This window comes from Cottoperca gobio, chromosome 6, assembly GCF_900634415.1.
Source record: "Cottoperca gobio chromosome 6, fCotGob3.1, whole genome shotgun sequence".
NCBI lineage: Eukaryota > Metazoa > Chordata > Actinopteri > Perciformes > Bovichtidae > Cottoperca > Cottoperca gobio.
The window spans coordinates 16,028,842-16,048,308 of NC_041360.1; the positions used below are offsets into that span (position 1 = coordinate 16,028,842).

The window sequence follows — 19,467 nt, forward strand, 5'->3', positions numbered from 1 at the left end:
TCTTCTCTTTTTAAATGTATTTAGATTGTTTAACAGTAACATAGTTATTATTATTATTATTGTTATTGTTATTGTTATTATTTATTATTATTATCATCATCATCATCATCATTATTATTATTATTATTATTATTTTTTTTATTATTATTATTATTATTATTATTATTATTATTATTATTATTATTATTATTATTATTATTATTATCAATTTTTAAAGTATGAGGCACAGAGCAAGCCGATTGTAAACATACAGCATCACAGTTTTCAAAACTTTCGTGATAATATCATATAAGATCATTTCTAAGAACCAATAGGAGTCCACAGGATGACGGTGGGCGGTACTTCCTGTAGGAAGCATGTGTCTTATGTAGCCGTCTACTGTACTTGTATTATTGTTGGTCTCTGTAGTTGTTTTAGCTCATGCTAAAGGGATCGTGTTTTAACAGAAATACAGAGGAAACGCGTTGATCGGACTTCAACAGGGAAATATTGTATATTGTATTAATTAGGTTGTATAAACAGTGTCAGGATTGGCAGGACAATGCAGAACTTCACAGCGATAAGGTCATTTGTTACCCAGTATCCTACAACTATTGCTGCGATCACAGTAACAGGTAGGCCTAATTCCTTTTTTTGGAAGAAACAACAACTAACGTTATCTTTTATAGTCTAGTAGTCTGTGTGCTCTCTCACTTAGCCTGCCTGTACGCTAATGCCTGATAATATACTGTGCAGTCTGGGAGGATGCACTTAATGGACGGTGCTCATACACTGGCACTGTTTACTGGTTGTTGTTATGTGTGAAGTGTGAATGCATGCTTAGAAAATTACAATTAAACTTCCATTAATTTTGCATTAAGTTCATATTGTCAAAAGATTAATTATTTAACGTTTAAACCAAGTATTTTTTTAAATGGTTTAACATGTTAATTTTTTGGTTTCTTCCTCTGTAATTGCTTGCATTAGGCCACAGCTGCAACATTAGTACTTGTTTATTAGCCCATAGTTTAAATGAAGAACATGAGTTTGTATTATAGTTATATAAATGACTGATCGGATTACTGCCTTGATTGTGGTCACATGGTGTAAAGTATGTTATTAAAAGAGGGTTGGGTGGAAAGCCTATTTTACAACAATACAGGTAAATACAAGACAGCCCTGACATATACAGTAATTAAATTGTTATGACACAATAAAGCAAACATTTCATTCAACATTGTGATCCTTTTAAGAAAGGAACCTTCAAGAAAGGCACAATTAACTTAAAACATGAAATACAGACAGATAAGACTGCATTACACAAACAGGCAAAACAAAGTTATAAAGTTTTGAGTTTTTGTAGATGTAGTGTAGAAAGATGTGCTTAAATATTGAAAGAAATTGATGTATTGGATTAATCCTTTAATCTATGAAATGTAAAAAAAAAGAAAAGTAAATCAAAATTTCCCAGAGCGTAAATTGATTTCTTAAAATAGTTGTTTAATTACAGTGATTTAAAAAAACAAAACAAAAATAATACACTACACTTATTTTGAGAGTCTCTAGTCATTTTTTATTTTTCAATTCCAGTCAATTCTTTTAAGCCAATATTTAGCATTGACTGAAATTATTAATTGAATTTAAAACCTTTGACATTTGAGATTATTTTGGTGCAAAATAAAAACATGCAGCGTTGTGGACAGTTCTCTCAGTTGTCTATGAAATGTGAAGAAACATTTGAACTGTGTGGACTTTCTTACAGGAGTGGGACTTTTCGGTGTAAAGAAATGGATGGCAGGTGGAGTTTGTAGCAGCAAAGCCTCGTTGGACGGAAAGACCGTCCTGATCACCGGAGGCAACACTGGGATTGGCAAAGAAACCGCTGTAGACCTGGCTAGAAGGGGTAAGTGACTTATCCTGATTTCATATTCTCGCCTTTAAATATGTGATTTTCATTTGAAACCTACACGATGTGCTGCTGTGTTACAGGAGCGAGAGTCATTCTGGCCTGTAGAGACATGGACAGAGCCAATAAAGCTGCAGAAGAGGTGAAGAAGAGGAGCGGAAATAATAATGTTGTTGTCAGAAAGTTGGACTTGGCATCTCTTCAGTCGGTGCGAGAACTAGCCAAAGATGTTCTAGCAAGTGAAGAGAGGCTGGATGTTCTCATCAATAATGCAGGTAGATGTATTAATCACGTCTAACCCGTGATGGTGTGATTTACCACATGCCAACAGCTTTATTTACTTTTATTTATAACTTTTAGGTATTATGAGCTGTCCAAAATGGCAGACTGAAGATGGCTTTGAAATGCAATTTGGTGTGAACCACCTGGGCCACTTCCTTTTAACAAACTGCCTGTTGGATCTCCTGAAGAAGTCAGCCCCGAGCCGCATCGTCAATGTCTCCAGTTTAGCTCATAAAAGAGGTGCAATTTTTCTCTTTACTATTTCACTTGAAGAGATGTAGAGAGACTTTTATTCCTCCTCACAAATGTCGACCTTTCGGTGTCATTTAATATTAAATGCCTCATCTGTGAATACTGCTTTCACTCAACAGGTCAAATCTATTTTAATGACGTACATCAGGAGAAAGATTACAGCCCTTGGAAAAGCTATTCACAAAGTAAACTAGCTAATGTCCTCTTTACAAGGGAGCTGGCTAACAGGCTGCAAGGTATTGAAAGCTTTTATATCTCACACCAGACATAATGCAGTATTTAATAAACTGTCAACTCTTAGATTATGTGAATGACGTGGATACATTATGTCCTATATGTCTTGTCATTTTGCAGATACCGGAGTAACGACTTACAGCCTCCACCCTGGAGTGATCTGGACGGAGCTCGGCCGACACTTCTGGCCCACAATGCCCATTTGGAAGAGAGTTGTATACACACCATTCATGTTTCTTATCAAGTCTCCAACAGAAGGGGCTCAGACCACCATCCACTGCGCTGTGGAGGAAAGCCTGCAGAATGAAAGTGGACTCTACTACAGGTCAGTCTTTGTAAATCAGTGGATGGTGGCTCCATTATTAGAGGACTAAACTAAACCGACGTATGAAATGCAGTCATTGTTGTAATTTGCTACAGCTATCTTCTACCTTATATGATACACTGGCAATTATGTGCTGGGCCCAATGTGTTAGCAAACAATTGTCTATCCAGCCGTCACAGAGTAACATTAGTGTTGATTTTGGTTTGATGTTCCTGGACACCTGATGAATGTTTGTCCAAGATTCACTGTTTTTTATTGCTCTCCAACTGACTCCCTAGGGAAATATCTGCTTAATTCTCTACTATGTTCACCAGCATGTCGCTAACATGTCGTTTGGTGCTGGCAGGTAGCATAGAGCCGCCTGCTGTAGGTGGAAACTTAGTTATTGAGAGCTGAGCTGCGAGCCAGAAGACCAAGATATTTAACTAAAATAGATTAAAAGGCTCCATAAAGCTGAGGGGGACAGCAGAGTTGAGTCATAACTATTTGTGATGGCTTTCATATACAGCACAGTAGTCATTTCATATTCATATTGTTGTATAAATAATATCGATCAGCACAACTGTAAAACTAGATTTTCAAGACTGGGCGTCAAGATCAGGTAATAAAACAGGACTCAACTGAAGCCACTGAGTAAATCTGGGGCTTTTGAGGCAAATAAATATAAAATATTAATTGAATCCCGTTTTGTGGAAAAATGGCAGCGGTATGTTTTCCTCCTAATAGACAGGGAAATCTGTCAATATGTTTCTTATCACAGCATCATCTACATTATCATTGTATTGTATGTTACCCTGCGATTCCCATCCTTATTCATCATTGTATCCAGAATGAGAACTTCTTCTTGGAACTGAATGAGCATTGTAGTAACGGATGGAGTCCCATGTTTAACAGTCAATTCTGCACTGATTACAGCGACTGCGCCCCTAAAACAGCCGCCCCTCAGGGTCTGGATGATGAAGCTGCCAAGAAGCTGTGGGATCTGAGTGCGTCTATGGTTAGTCTGACATAATCGTGGTGACATCGGTGATGATCGTCATCATCTTCATAGTACCAAAGGACTGCCAAGTGGCCTGAGGAAGGACTGGTGCTCTTTCTAATGAGCATCTGTGTGGTTACTATCAGCTGAGCTCCTACTTAATGTGACAAATGAGTAAAGAGACAGAAAATCACAAGGGATAGACATTTATTCAGAATATACAACAAACTACTTGCAAAAATACTATGGATTTCATTTAAACAGAAGCAATGCTTCACAGGTAAGTCACATGGAAGCTGTATGATATTTAGTTTTGATTGCCATTAGCGTTTCACCAATGTCTGTGTTGACTAAGGGCTTGAATGTCATTCAATGTTACTTGATTTCATCATATAAGAATTATGTGTGCGTTGAAGGTTTTTGTAACACTGTTAATAGCAACATTTTTCCCCCCCTGGGCAATAAAGTGCTGTTATACATAGCCCATCGTTGTACCTGTTTCTTAAGGCATATTTTGCATTCATTCACATCTCGTATATTCTGAGTCTTCATATTGTTCCATGTGAGACCAACAGTGAAATAAAACACATTTTGGATCATGAATTAAAAATGCTCCTAATACATTAAATGTATCTGTTAATTTTTTTAATTTTTTTTAGGTTTATATATCTGGAAGGCACTTTGTACAAATTTGCTACAAACAGTCAAATTTCATCTTACTCAAAGCTACATCTCGGACGAAGAAGTGCATCACATGTTTCTTTTCAAAAGAAAGTCCATTAATGGTACTAATTACATATGCACAATGTGCACCTAAGTGGCCTGCTGGCTACAAATGGACCCTGTATGTTCCCTACGCAGTACATTATCATGTAAGAGAGATAGTTCAGAGGAATAGTACCATTTCTTGGCATTTACATTCAAAACTGTAATACATATACAGCAGATGTTGTGAAGTCAAAAGATAATCCTTCAGGTTGGGTGTAACACAGGGAGGAAGTCTATCTATATTGCTCAGTTTCAATATATATATATATGTATATGTATACATATATATTATAAATTATACATTATTCAACATCTAGATGGCTGTGAGTACACAGCTGAACCTATGGATGTACATCCTGATAATTTATGGTATTAACATTTCTACTCTCACAATAAGTGCTGCATAAACACCATCACTAACTAATGAGTCAGCTCTTCAAAATCAGAAAGCTGTTTCATCTGCTCCACTTGCATAGAGTGCCTTCTCACAAGTTTCTTCTTGGACATGAGGCCGCCTCTCTTTGGTGTGTTTGGTGCTACTGGAGCTATAGATCTAATACCTGTGGCCAGAGGTGAGGAGGGCTTGCTACTAGCCCCGATGTCAGGAATGGGAGGGTTGGGGTTGATGTTGAGAGGGGGCAGTTGGCCGGGCCTGGTGTGGGAGATGTGGTCCAGCAGCAGTGTGCCCGAGCCTCTTCTCTCCAGGAGGCCAGGTGCCCGTCTGCGTGCTGTACTGGGAGAAGATGGGCTGGTGTTGCTGTCTAGCGATTCTCTGGAGCTGGTCATCATCGCTAGTGGAGAAGTGTTTAATTTCCTTCGCTCTCCTGGGACCTTAGGAGAGTCTAACATGGCAGAGCCTGAGTAGAGCTGTGAGTCTGAGTCATAGTGATCATTCCCAAGATGTCTCCTCTGCATTGTGTCTCTCAGACTGGCGAGTCCACTGCTGCAGCTGCTGGTCTCCTCTATGGGCACAGTACTGCGCCGTGCAAGCAGCTGGTGCTGGCCCACAGATCGCTCATATGATGCTTTGGACGTTGGAGGAACTGATATAGAGGTTGTCATTTTGCAGGGTTGTTCGCCCACCAGTGGGAATAAGCTGTCCTTCCCATCCACACTGCTCTGTCGAGATAAAGTCGACCTCTTACTCAGAGAGAGTCCGTTGACACCTGCAACAACGTCCTCATCAGAGCTGGCTTTCTTACTCTCCTCATGGGCGGCGGCTGCAGCCAGGACTGAGGGAGCAATCAGCCCCCAAGGCTCTGATTGCAGCCTCTTCAGCTGAGGCAAACGTGCACGTTTGGGGTTTGCAGTCCGGCGTGTTGGAGACGTGGGCCCGTTTGCGAGCTTTGAAGCTGAACTAGAAGTTTTCAACTTGGTCTGAAAACTGAAGACTTTGTCTTGTTGCTCTTGCAAAGATGTGGGAGATGCAGTGACAATAATATCAGACGGAGAGGTGCAGAACTCTGGGGAGGACCTCTCATCCAGCTCTAGTGATGGGGGGACATTTAAGTACTGTTTCGTAGTTTTAGTGCCAGACGGTGACTTGTCTGTGGTGATTATGATGACCTCCTTGCCTTTAGCTTTGCAAGCATCCAAGAGCAGCTTTAGTGTCTCCTTATCAACTGCGTTGATGGCGTAGACCAAGGCTGAGGCCCCGCTCCTGTCCTCCAGACTGGGATCAGCTCCATTGCTCAGCAGGTGATCCACCACCTCGTGCCCTGCCCTGTGGATGCAGGCGTGCATTAGAGCTGTCCTACCGGCTTTGTCCTGTATGTTGGGATCTGCCTGGTTGTCCAGCAAATATTTCAGCAGCTTTGACTTGCTCACACTCTGCTGGTCAGTGTGTGTGGACATGCAGGCCACCATGAGGGGCGTCTCTCCACGTTCGTTGCTCTCGTTGATGTATGCACCTCCTTCCAACAGGAGCCTGGTGAGTCTCAAGCGTCTGAGCCATACTGCCTTCAGGAGTGAGTTTCCATCTGTCCGCAGCTCCAGTATATCTGCCATCTCCCAGACAATCACAGATCTTCCCAGCGTTGAACTTACAGCTCACAAGCCTTTGAACAAATCAGTGAAGTAGTTCAGCGTACATTGAAAACATCTTTATGATTTAAGACTCATGTTGTTTGTTGCTAGTAATGTTTTTGATAAATCATCACCACCAGCAGGTGGCAGTCTGTTTCAATTGAAAGATTATACATATAACTTACTGTTATATATTTCTGATATAGGAAATGGATTCCTTATATAATAATTGAAATGAAGGAAATGTGTACAAAAAATATTTTTACAAAGTGGAAACTGATCAGGCCCCAAAATCATGTCCATACAGCAAGGTAGCGACACCTGTTAGATTCACAAACATAAATACTGATGCATGATTATAATATTTGGATTATGAATCAAAGTTCATCTCATTATCTCTGTCGCGACAGCAGATTGTCTTGTGTCTTGATATTTATGTAAATGACAAAGAACGACGAACAAAAGCATCCATCAACCTTTAAGTGCGCAAAAACACCAGCCGTGTTCATCTGATTAAAAAACATGTCACAGAAACTGTAGGAAAACGTGATTTTCTTTGTCTAAAATTAAACTAGTGACAATAATCCTTTTAGACAGGCGACACTAAATATCGGCACCCTGTGAAGCGTAAGAGTCGCTGTCCATGGTTCTCATTTTGTAAAACTTGGCGACAGAAACGCGCTCCATTGCAAATGAATGGGTTGGTCGTCTGATTCTCCGTTAAATCCTGCATTTGAAATTGTGTTTATTATGTAAATATGAACATTATATAACATTATACATACATCTTATGTTAAGTAATGTAATAGGTTAATCTATTTTTACCAGCCTCCTTTAGGATGAAGAAAGCAGCGACTCAAAAATAACGACATTTAAAGTTGAATTAATTAACCTTCGTTTTCAATCATTTTGTAGTTTGATATTTTCGCAGAGCGTCTTAATGTCTCTTACCTGTTCAGAAGAGAGGGTTTCCATGCTCAAAGTACCCATTGCTTTGTCATGTAAGAGGGAAGAAATCGGGAGAAATTAATGATTCAAAAGAGAAAGTTTTTTGCAGTTCTTCGCAATATCCCTATTTTTCAGCTGCGACTCTTCCCATCGACTCGTCCTAGTTTAGGTGACAGGGCGCCGTACCTCTTTGGCACCATAGCACATGAGCTGTGTGGCTTTTGTTATGGAGGCTCACTACATCAGTCCAATGGGGAGTATTCCTTTCACTGCGCACTCAAGGATCACAACCTGGAGATGCTGCAGGTTATAAATAACTTACTTTCTTGCTTGTTGAATGAAACGTGTATTCTCTTGACGTCAGAGTCGACCAAAAATAAATTGCGTCTGATGAAAACCTCTGTATTGATCTTTAGATCTGCAGCACACAAACAAATCCAGTGTTACCTCCCAAACACATGTAAATATTCTGCGTGTGTGTATTTTATTTGAATAATTTCAAAGGGACAATTTGTAAATGAAAGGAACAGGACACATGACGGAAATGAGGGAATAGCAATTTAGTTATGTTTTTTTTATGTGTGAATCCATGCCTTAGATAGTAACCCTGTTCTATACATACGATTTAATCTGTCTGCAGTGTGAACATCAGTGCCAGCTGTTAGATTAAAGACAGTCTTCCTATCTGCCATGTATTAAAGGGCAGAGGGAACAACATTCATTTAAAATATGACAAAGGAATCTGTTCTGGATCCCCGTCACACTGTTTCTTGCAGGAAATGCCTTTATGGTACATTCATGGGCTTCCTTACACATTCATCGCAAAATCATATTTCATAAGCAGTGATTAAAATAATATAAAATCAATTAATAATTTGAGTTTATTTATGCAAATCTCCAACCAATCGTGTCGCTGATTGGCTTGTTTCACTGCTCAAGAAACAAAGAAATAGAGCACAAATATTCCACACCTATATATATATATATACTGCACAATTAAAGAGGCCAAAACTTGTAGCAGCCATCACAGCTATACAGCCTAATAGGGACATTTCTATTTTTAGGTTGCTATGAGACAGCACAGAAGCAGTTTCTAATGAGAACAGTGATGTTCTCAGCCCTGCGAGGAACAGGTAAATCAGACACATAACATTCCACCAAGGACCGCAAGGCTTTTGTGGCATTTACTCAAATACTTTTTTGATGGTGGTGGGTTTTTTTTTCACTTGCACAAGCAGCTTCCACCACGTTCAATCATTAGTCCTTTGACCCCTGCTCTTTTCCTCTGAGACTGGAACTAATCACTTCATGACCTATCCAAACACTTGACGTCTCAGGACTCCAGTTGTAAATGCTGGCAGTGATTTCTCACCTGTGATTGCCTTTTCAGCCCCCGGGGACGTGTTGTTTACGAGGCACGTGGAGAAAGTGGAGAAACAGCATATACAGTTGTCAACGAATGGGTCCCTACCATTCAAGAGACGCTGTAATAGAAATGTGCAAAGATATGATCTTGATTTAATCAAATATCTTTATTCATAATAAAATACATGTATAAAATATTGTTGCTACATCTGGAAAAAGCGAGATGTAATGCACCCTTAAAGTAACAGTTTGATTCTATTATTTTGGACGTAGAAAACCTTAAGTGCAACTGTTATTTGCATGATGTAGAATGTTTAAAATCTATGTGCACTTGATTGGATATTACTTGTATCATGGACAGACCTGCTGTCCACAGAGACATGATGGAGCTGGGAGCAGACCAAGCCAAGACACATTCATTAACACTTGGAGCAACAGGAACGTCAGCAGTCCTCATGCAGCGTGATCTTTGCCCCAACAATGCTGTCGTCGTCGGTCTATTAAAGGGAAAATAAATAATTAAAGAGGAGAGAATAAGCGCTGTCACCCCTGGGACTAGTTTCCATTTTCAGATATCTTACATCACAGCTGCTGCTCTTCCTCCCTTCTTTCTAAATATAATCTATTCTCCAGTCTGCATTGAGAGATTTCTACTCAACAGTCTTACAGTAGTTCGAAGAGTATTTATAGATCCTGTCAAAGTATATGTAAAAGTTATCAACAGTTATCAAATTTAGAGTCTGATCACAATCTCTCCTAAAGTAGTCAGCGACAGAAAGCCTGATGTACTGCCCTAACCAACGTCAGTGTTTCAAAAAAAAGAAAGAAAATTGATTCAAGTAAAATGAAAATGGAAATAAGATCAAAATTAATATATGAAACCTGCACTTGATTATCATGGTACCAGACCCTGAATTGGCCACCATGTCTGGTTTTCAAATCTTATGATGATTAAATGTCTGGCTTCACTGATTCAGTCAGTTCATCTTTGAGAAATGTGGTACTGATATGTCACAGATGTATTTTTAGACTTTCATTTTTACAATCCCATGCCACTTGCATACTATATGTGATTCTCAAAGCCTAGTATTATCTTTTAATATGGATGTATTGCAGATTCTCTTTATTTGATTTCTGAAGTTGACAAATATGAAAGCTCAATAAAGACAAATAATCCACTTTCTCAGTGAAATCTGTGAGGTTCTTGGTAAAACTTTGATTTTACCTCAGATTACAGATTATGCCTCACAATCAATAATTAAATTAGGCAAAACAGATTGTAACTTGTTCTCAGGTTTTACTCAAGCCAAACAATGGCACACATCTTTCTGACTTCAAAGGGGTCAAGGGTCAAATCCTAGAATGTAAATAGTTTAAAAGCATCATAACAAAACAAACTGGCTGTTTTAAAGAATGAGACACAACCATTGTGTGGACTGCCATAACACCTAACTTAGAAGTACAAATTAATGCTGAAAGTGAAATTCTCAGGCGAACTAAATGTTACAATTAACTTTCGTGAACTGACACACGCTGTGAAAGAGTTAAAGTTGTAAGACAAAAATTTGGAGAGCCAGACAAAACCGTGGTAACGACCTTTTGTACTGTAAATTGGACCATACTTTACAAAAGGAACATCATGATGTATTGAAGAAAATTTGAAACTAGCAATTGAGAGATTCAAGTGAGATGTACGATAATTTTCTCATAGACTTCTATACAACAGGACTCCTTTTTGATACCAGGGAGGCACTTCCACATTGTCTTGCTGCTTGGTACAGACATGGTATCAATCTTCTCATCTAATTCTTGGCAAGAAAACAAATTGTTTCGTAAAATGTCAAACTTTGCTTTTAAAGTATTAAATCGTGACCTACAGAATATAATCTTCTATGCTGTACACTGTTTAACATTGGGAGACTGTGTACTGTAATTTAAATGGAGCACAGTCCTGCAGAGCTGATCTGAATCTTCCGTCGTAAAAAAATTTGCTGCTGTCTTTTGATATTATAAATACAGAAGAAAATCTACTCAAGTTGTTTTTATACATTTAACTCATGAGGGAGATCTTTTTTTTGATTGATACATTTGATTTTCCATCTTGACAACGACATTTGCATTTCAACACAGAAGTTGATTTTCCCAGAGCGTACATCCTTTGTTGTTGTGGTGCTTGTTTGTGTTTCTTCCTCTGTGCTGGTTGTACCTTTAAACACTGAGTTTGACATTCTCATGGCATTTGGTGTCTCTGCGATTGTATCAAGCGAATGTGTGGGCTGCGACAGCAATGAACTGGCACGAACCCTGCTGCAGCTTTGCACCGGACTGCTCCATGCCTCCCTCCTACCTCGGCAGATTTAGGAAAAATGCCTCCAGTGCAGCTTAAAAACCTGCCACCCCTCACATATGCTGCAAGTTATTATTTTTTTACTCATCCACACATGATTATGTCCCGTGAAGTATAACACATTTTCAGACACTTTGATCTTTTCATATTGAGAAGTGCTACTTTTTTCCTACTTGAAATCACTCCTCCTCTGCCTCCTTCTCCTTCATCACTTCTTCTGTTCTTTCACATCTCGCGGTGCAAAACAACACCTGCCATTCTGGCGAGCATTAATTGAGTAGAGCATAACTCAAAAGCATTATTCAAGAGCATTATACAGCAAACCATTTTGCTGGGTGATCATTGTGTATGTTGGCTGTATCCTAGGAGATTGGTGCATATCTAATAAGGAGTTTGATACTCATTGTGCTGAGTGGGCACTTTGATGTCCTCCGTGTTGAATTTTCTGTTTTAGCTCAACATCCTGCTAATGAAGCAGAGGGCCTGAAGCTTCAGAATTGGTTGCTTATCAACTCTACGCCCCACTTATTAGGAGTTGTTGTGGAGCCTTTAATTGGATATTGGAATAGAAGGCACCTTAATGGTCTGTCAGTAATCAAATGCTCAAGATATATCCACAGATAACAGTATTGTTAACATCATTAAGAATTTTACCTTCAATATCCAAACCGAACACTCTCACTTTCTCCTTCATATTTCATGATCGCGTTTCTTCCTGTCCTGTTAATCGACAAGTGTTCCCACAATTGATCTGGTGTAGTTTCGGGCAGAGTTTAAGGTTCCCTACATCCACCTCACTAACTGCAGAAGTAATTAGTGGCAAAATTGATGTTTTGGTAGGATCTGTCACACCTCTGTTCAAACCACCAAATCAAAAGCTTACCATGTATCTGCCCCCCCATTGAGCGGACAGCAGAACCTCTCCCTGCTGTCAAATAAGGTATCCAATGAAGCACTACAGGGAAAATACACAGCCATCAATAAACGTCCAGGGACTCCTTATCGTGATTACTGGGCCTTCAACACCTTTTTGTTTAAAGATTGTGTTCATCTAAACCTATTAATAATTGCATTTATAGAGTTATATAACTGCATTAGTTACAGATTAGTAGAATAAGATGGAAAATGTTCTAGTGGCTTTAAATACATTTCAGAGCAAAGAGTGTTTTGCGCTGTGAATTCATCACAAACTGTTTCAGAGCAGCATCTGTCAGAAGTTTGGGTCTGTCAGAGTATGTGGGTACATCAGTGTGGATGAGTGGATGTTCTGACAGTGAGTTAGAGAACTTCAGTTCTGCGGTTCACACCACTGAGACTGTGACGTCTTTGACACCATGGGGCACTCTGACCGAAATACACCTCCTCTGCAGCACAAGGTGAGGAAAGAGCTTATTCTGTGTCTGTTGTTGTTGGTGACGTCAAATCATTCCTGTACGTCCTCGAGGATGTCAGGGCTCATCTGCAGAATCAGACATGACAGGACTGAACAGAATCAGCCGGGTCTCTGCAATATGAGTCCTCTCTAGGTGACAGAACTAACAATAGACCTGAGGCTTCATCAACAACATGGCTGTAATGTAAGGCAGGATATCTGCCACCTATTAATTTAACACTGAATCATGCTCCACTGGGTACATACTACGTAATTAGTCACTGAGCAATTTAATAAACAGTATTAACCTAGAGTAGGATGAACTTTACATCTCTTTATATATCTTCTCTGATACATTTAACCAGCTGTACTCCTGCTCCAATAAGAAACGGCTGGTGAATGGAGCTTTTGTTCCGAGAGATGATTGTTCTTCAGGTTCCTGATAAGAAAACGTGGCAAGAAGATACTGTGTTGCAGCTGGGTCTGATCAGCTGTGTTGGGAGGTTGGAAGAGCTGTCAGGTCCTAGAGTACAAACACAAGTCAGTAATTATTGTTGGGTGTTAAAAGAAAGGAGCTGTGAGACAATGAAAGCTGTCAAACTGAACGCATTCCAACTCCTCAGAGATGAACTGCTTTTACACACACTTTGCCCTTGCTTCCAGTTTGAGACTGAAAATGCTATATGTTGTTATAGGCTGTACTTATAGGAACAGCGGTGTGTTGATTTAAAAGCTGTATTATATGCTGTAATGTTAATGTTTAATGATTACCCATGGGTAATCATGGTCATGGTCATGGATGTATAAAGAGAACTGGCTACAGTGTCGGTTCAGCCGCTTGGTCTGAGGCTCATTCCTACTTTTAGGACCAAAAGATTTATAGAATCTTAAGAATATGATTTACCTTAAAAAACTAGTTTTTCGCAGATTAACTGACATCTCTTTCCCAATGTAAGTCTCTGGGAAGTATTTCTCAGACCAATGGCATAGGGTAATACTGAATACTGAAATACCTTTTTGGACGCATTTTATTTGACTGTCTGTACACTTCGTTCATACGTGTTGACACATTTCACTCAAAGCCATAAATGAGGAAACATCAGGGGATCACCAAAGTCAGTAGGATTTATTGTCTGGGAATCATGAATGTCTGTACAAACAATGGTGTCAAACCATTGCAAAAGTGAAATATTGGACCTGCTGGTGGTACTAGATGAAATGTCAGAGCATCACCAAAGTCAGTAGGACTTGTCCAGTGAATCATTGATGTTTGTGTGGAATTTAATACCAATCCATCTCAAGGTTGTTGAGCTATAAATATTCAGATTGATGGCATGACATCACTATTTAGTCAATCATAGTCATTTAAATACGCAGACATTGATTTGAATTGACCTAAAGGATGGTTGCATCATCTGTAAGATGTTTTATTATGTCTGCGTGTACTGGCAAGCAAAAAGTAAATAAATCAGCATCCTGGTGTTAAAAACATAGCATCAGCTGCGTATCTCTCACGTACTCTCTTACTCTCTAGATCAGAGCAGTTTAGCTGACACAATTGGCTGAGCTGCCTGTGTTTGCATCCTGCTGTTTGCGCACACAGATCAGGCAGCACTCGTATCAGAGTTTTCAACAGGAGGTAGAGCGAATGAAGGCTCTCTCAGCTTGAATCACAACTCTCCTGGCTTTTAATCCTTCTTCTCGTCTGATTTAAATTCAAAAGAGGCTTGACAATAATGCACTACCACAGTGATCTGGCTTTTTGGCAAAAATACAGGGAAGATAATGAACATAATTCAAATTCACAGCGCTGAATTAAAGGAAAGATATATCGTCTCCATCCTGGTTCCCAGTGTGCACATGAGGCCCAAAGCACTGAGATCCCTCCTTGTGTTCCCCTGGGCCAGGAGCTCTCATACCTGACTGAGCAGATCCAGATAAGAACCAGTTATCTGTGCCTCACAGCACTCTACATCGCAGAGGGAGATCACCTCTCCAAGTAGACACTGCAGCCATGGGATTCAATCAAACCAGAATAATACCATTTACTCTCTGTCTTTCTAACTTCCATCTACAGCCACTTTAAAAGCACTGAAGTGTCATTAAGAGGGTTTTGAATAAAAGTGCCTGCTTTGAGAGCTTCAATCCTTTGTCTTCCCAGATGACCTGGAGGTAAGGTATTGAAATAGATGCAGCTAGCTGTTATTATTTAATTTTATATTGTTTAAGGTTGTTGATGAAAGTGTCAAATTGAGTGAGCAACGTTATCATTCATTAGGAGTCATGTTTCTGGCCATCTGATGAATGTAAGTCTAATTTCTATCTATAACAGAGTTATGTGCTTATTGTTTCACACTACACATAGTCATATTATCCATTGTTATATTAGAAAAAATAAATTGCTTTGAAGTGTTTTTTGAGAAAACAGAGGATGAACTGGTGTAGGCCCTTTTTGTTACTCTGGGCTCTCCCAGCATTTGTGTGAAGAGGAGTCAGTTTAGTTTGGCTCTAAACGCAGGGTGACAGAGCTCCAGTTGGCACATTTGGTGAGCGATATCTTGTGTGGTCGGATGACGCCATCGTGTTTTGGTTTTAAAGGTATACCACTCTGTCCAGATAAAGACTTCCTATCTGATCGGTGTAGAGCTAAACCAGAGCACTACCTCATTCTGCAGGGTCACACAGACAGAGTATGGGATCAACCGCATCTTTGCTTTGACCTCAAAACTGGCTTCAAGGGGAAACAAAAAAATTCCTGTTGGGAGGCATTTCTTTTGAAATTATAGTTGGAGACACCCAGAGTGCTGCTGGGATGTTTTCTATGGCACGACTGTGTCAGTATCACAATGTGGTGACTCATGTTTATCATCTTCTCTCCTGTTGTGCCTCCTCCTAATATGAGGTTTGACAAATGTGGGAAATTGTGTGTCAATATCTATATTAGATGTTATGTCATGTCGTAGTGTATAATCTGTATCTTATATGAACACACAAAATGAATGTACTGTAATTCATTAAAAACATTCTATTGGCTATTATATCATTTGTCTCCTCTGGCAACACATTAGCTGTGTGTTGCCCTCAGACTCAACCTGCGGCGCAGCTCTCTATTCAGTAGGACGCACTGCATGTTGAATCGAGTGGGAACCTGATTTTGTTAGTGCTGATCAAAGGGTTCACCAAGCTTTTCATTGTCCAAGTGTGCCTTGACAAAATGGTCACAAAGCACAATATGCAGTGGATGTGCAACAAATCGTATCCACACAAAAGCGCAATAAGTTGTGTTTCATAGGAAATATTGCAGCAGTTAAGACGCCATTGAGCTTCATGAAGACCTTGTCTTTACACAGCTCTCTGGGCTTAAAGATATTCACTCATCTTGTGCTCAAAGGCAGTTGTGGTTGTCTTTGCACCCAAATTGGTAAGTAAGTATCAGGAAAGAAGATTTTGGGTCATCGCTGTGAAATCAATTACACGCTCTGCAGTTGTAATGCGACAACACAGCTCCAAACCTGCAATTTATCAAACGCTCCTTGCTCTACATCTGCGCCGCTGCAGAACTAGTATCTATTCTCAGCTGCTGTGATCTTAACTATTACACTTTATACATTAGAATATATGCAACATTTGCAAATGTTAATTCAGGTTTTACTGGTCGTGAGCCTTTTTTATGTGCCAGCTAAAACGCTGTTGTATCACAAGTGTTGTACCTCCACTGTCATGAGAAGATGTGGCTGTTTTACAGAGTCACTGTTGATACAGGCACAGATGGAGGGGATGTGCCCTAAATAAATATGTAAGTAGCCATGCTGAGTTCCTGGTCCTCCTGCTGCTCCCACTGATGCTATTGATCTAATTGCTCTTTTAAAACCCAAATGCCTCAACTGAAATGTTCCTGGGTTGTTCATGGTTCCTGATTGCAAGCTTCTTTTTCTGTGATCATCTGCTGCACATACAATGACTCTCAGTCATGGTATGGTAATCATTTTTTATGCATTTATGAAGCTGTGAATGTCAGCAACAACACCATTGCCAGACACTATGACATCTTTGTCAGTCACAAATATTTTATATTATTACACAGTATGTTTTTTATGCAAGGCTAAAGAATTTGCGTGTGATTATCCATGATTGGCAAGCAGACAATAAGATGAAAGAGGGAATACCATTTGGAGGAGTAAAGGTGAGAGGCAAACGTAGTTCATTATTCCAACAGGTATATTATCCAACTTATTCATCTTGTACACAATATATAATTATGTGTATTCATAATGCCATGTCCATTATGTAAACCTTGTTCAGTCACACTCTGCATCGAACTTGTTTCTTCTGCAAATGTTCAAGAGTTGTATGTAATCTAAAATATCACCAATACAGGATTTGCCCCCTAAACTGCCATATTACCTCACAAGTACACGATCAGATTCTCTGCAACAGCTACTGAACACAGTAGAAAACTTTTCACACCAATGGGAGTAACACCCACAAGAGGAACATCTTTGTGTATTTCTAGGGATGATGAATGTGATTCCCAATCCAGGACAGTTACTACAGAGCACAATCCATGAGGGACTGTGGAGGGAACTGAATGGGGTCATCAGAAAGAAAAGAAAACTAAAACAAGCAGTAAATGTGCAGATACAGTAAAACACTGTTCTGCTTCTTGTACTTCGTTTTTTTATATAATTATCGTTAGATATTCTGTATATATTTACCATTCTTTCTGTTCATATGATTTAAATTTGAGGGTTTGATTCCAAATATCTCTATAGTCAGTTTTTGTAACTAATACTGCATAATGTCATCCTCAATTTAGTTTAAACCTGCAATAACTGTATTTTTTGGCCACTTGGGGGCAGCAGAATCAAGTTGCTAACACAAAATTGACATATTGTCATTTTGAAAGTTAATATGGTGAACTTGTGAACAGTTGCTTATTTTACGCATCCAGCCGTTACGGACCAACATTATCATTCATTCTTGTTTCTGTTCACTATTTTCTAGCTCTGTTTTTGGTCTCTACTAACTGTCTGCCATTTGGTGCTTAACACGTAGTATGCAGTGGGTTTTTAGAGCTTTTTTTTTAAAGCTGTTTTCGAAATCAGCACTATGAGACCGGTGAGAGCGAATCAAAACAGTAAAGTTGCTGCCGACAGCTAAACAATGAGCTGAAACTCACTAAATCCGTAAGCTTCTTTCTAGTATTATTTATATTTTCCTTGGACTCTTCCCTTGGCTTTATATCGAACATAAGAAATGGAGAAAATGCTGCCACTTTCTCTCTCTCTCTCTCTGCAGGCTGGTGAAAACTGAAACACTCTCAGGAGAGAACGCTTTTAATCACTAACAACTATAAAGATCCACGTTTGCTCTGTCTCTCTCAAAACAGACATATTGGTCCAACAAACTACTTGCTGAGTTTGATGAGAAAAATAAAACTCGAATACAGAGACAGGATTGTTGTCCTCTGCCTGACCAAACGCAACACCTTTATTGAAAGTGGCCTTTTTGATGTACCTGTTTTTTTTATAAAGAGTCTTGCTACGTACTGATATAATAAATATGTATAAAAATGTTAAAAGGCCCTCCCCTGCTCTCCCAAACAAAAAGACATACTGCAAATGTTCTTACAGTCTTAAATAAATGAACACCTGACATTGTGTTTAAATAATGCATTATAATTGAGATTTTTGCTTTGATAAAGTCACATGCACAATAAAATATTTCATAACTGTCTAAACATATCCTACGCTCCTTTATCTCAACATTGGCACATTGTGCCACTGACATTTGACAACAGATATATGATTGACATTTGGTGTGAGGACATTTAAAAAAGAAGATAAGACATTGGTTTTGAGGTATTCGAGGCACACTGCCATTGTTGTTGAGCACACATTGTTAGTAGAGGTTTGGCTCAATCAATGTGATCAGCCATGCACAGCCAGGTGTGTGGAAAAGCTCAGTGAGGCACAGGGACAGGGTTTATAAATAAACCAAATAAAGGACGATGCCTTCAGTGACCCTTGAGATGTGGCTTTGGAAAGGGTGGAAAGGCAGACGTTTATCCTGAAGAAACTAATAAAGCACTGTCTGTCAGCTGGGAGGTGAGTCTGCCCAGAATAGCATCATTAGAGAGAAGCAGTGCTCTGATCATGTCTCTGAGGGGAGATGACCACCACGCTGCAGCACACTTCCAGCGGAGACCACCAAGAAACACGCAGAGCGAGCATGATCACAAGACAATCTGCTCCTGCAAACGGCAGCTCTGCAGCACATGCACGCTCTACAATAAAAAAAAACACTTTTGGTGTTACAATCAACTGTCATTGTGATAATCTCCAAATAGAAAAAAAAAACATTCATCTTATCAAGCGTCTTTTGTTGGATAATGATGTGTTAGCTTGCCAAAGCTGTCATTACACCACTTACACAAATAGTCATCTAAAGACCTTTTACACAAGCATATTCTTCAACCTTTCAAATGTGACAGTTGGCAAATAATCGGAAGATTGCTGCACGTAAAAGTCTTATTACCATTGTTTCCTAGAATAGAAAAAATCAACATATCATTAGCCATCAATTATCTAGTCAATGGATGCTTCCACATACCATCACATGAATTCCAGGTTTCTTGTTCTGGTGATAACAATATCCAAATTGGATTGAATTTGAAAAAAAGAAG

At 39.3% G+C, this 19,467-nt stretch overlaps 2 protein-coding genes across 2 annotated transcripts; one reads left to right on the forward strand and one right to left on the reverse strand.

The window, feature by feature from the left end:
- The first annotated feature begins 340 nt into the window (after positions 1-340).
- Positions 341-4,439, forward strand: LOC115009997 (retinol dehydrogenase 11-like). Its single transcript, XM_029434362.1, has 7 exons — positions 341-614; positions 1,742-1,882; positions 1,969-2,160; positions 2,246-2,407; positions 2,539-2,655; positions 2,774-2,978; positions 3,894-4,439. The coding sequence occupies exons 1-7, from the start codon at positions 542-544 to the stop codon at positions 3,988-3,990; spliced, it is 987 nt and encodes a 328-aa protein (XP_029290222.1). The 5' UTR covers positions 341-541; the 3' UTR covers positions 3,991-4,439.
- A 512-nt stretch (positions 4,440-4,951) lies between these two features.
- Positions 4,952-7,856, reverse strand: ankrd34c (ankyrin repeat domain 34C). Its single transcript, XM_029434361.1, has 2 exons — positions 7,702-7,856; positions 4,952-6,782 (listed from the first exon to the last, which is right to left on the reverse strand). Exon 2 carries the CDS (start codon positions 6,730-6,732, stop codon positions 5,146-5,148), a length of 1,587 nt encoding a protein of 528 aa, XP_029290221.1. The 5' UTR covers positions 6,733-6,782; positions 7,702-7,856; the 3' UTR covers positions 4,952-5,145.
- Positions 7,857-19,467: the final 11,611 nt, after the last annotated feature.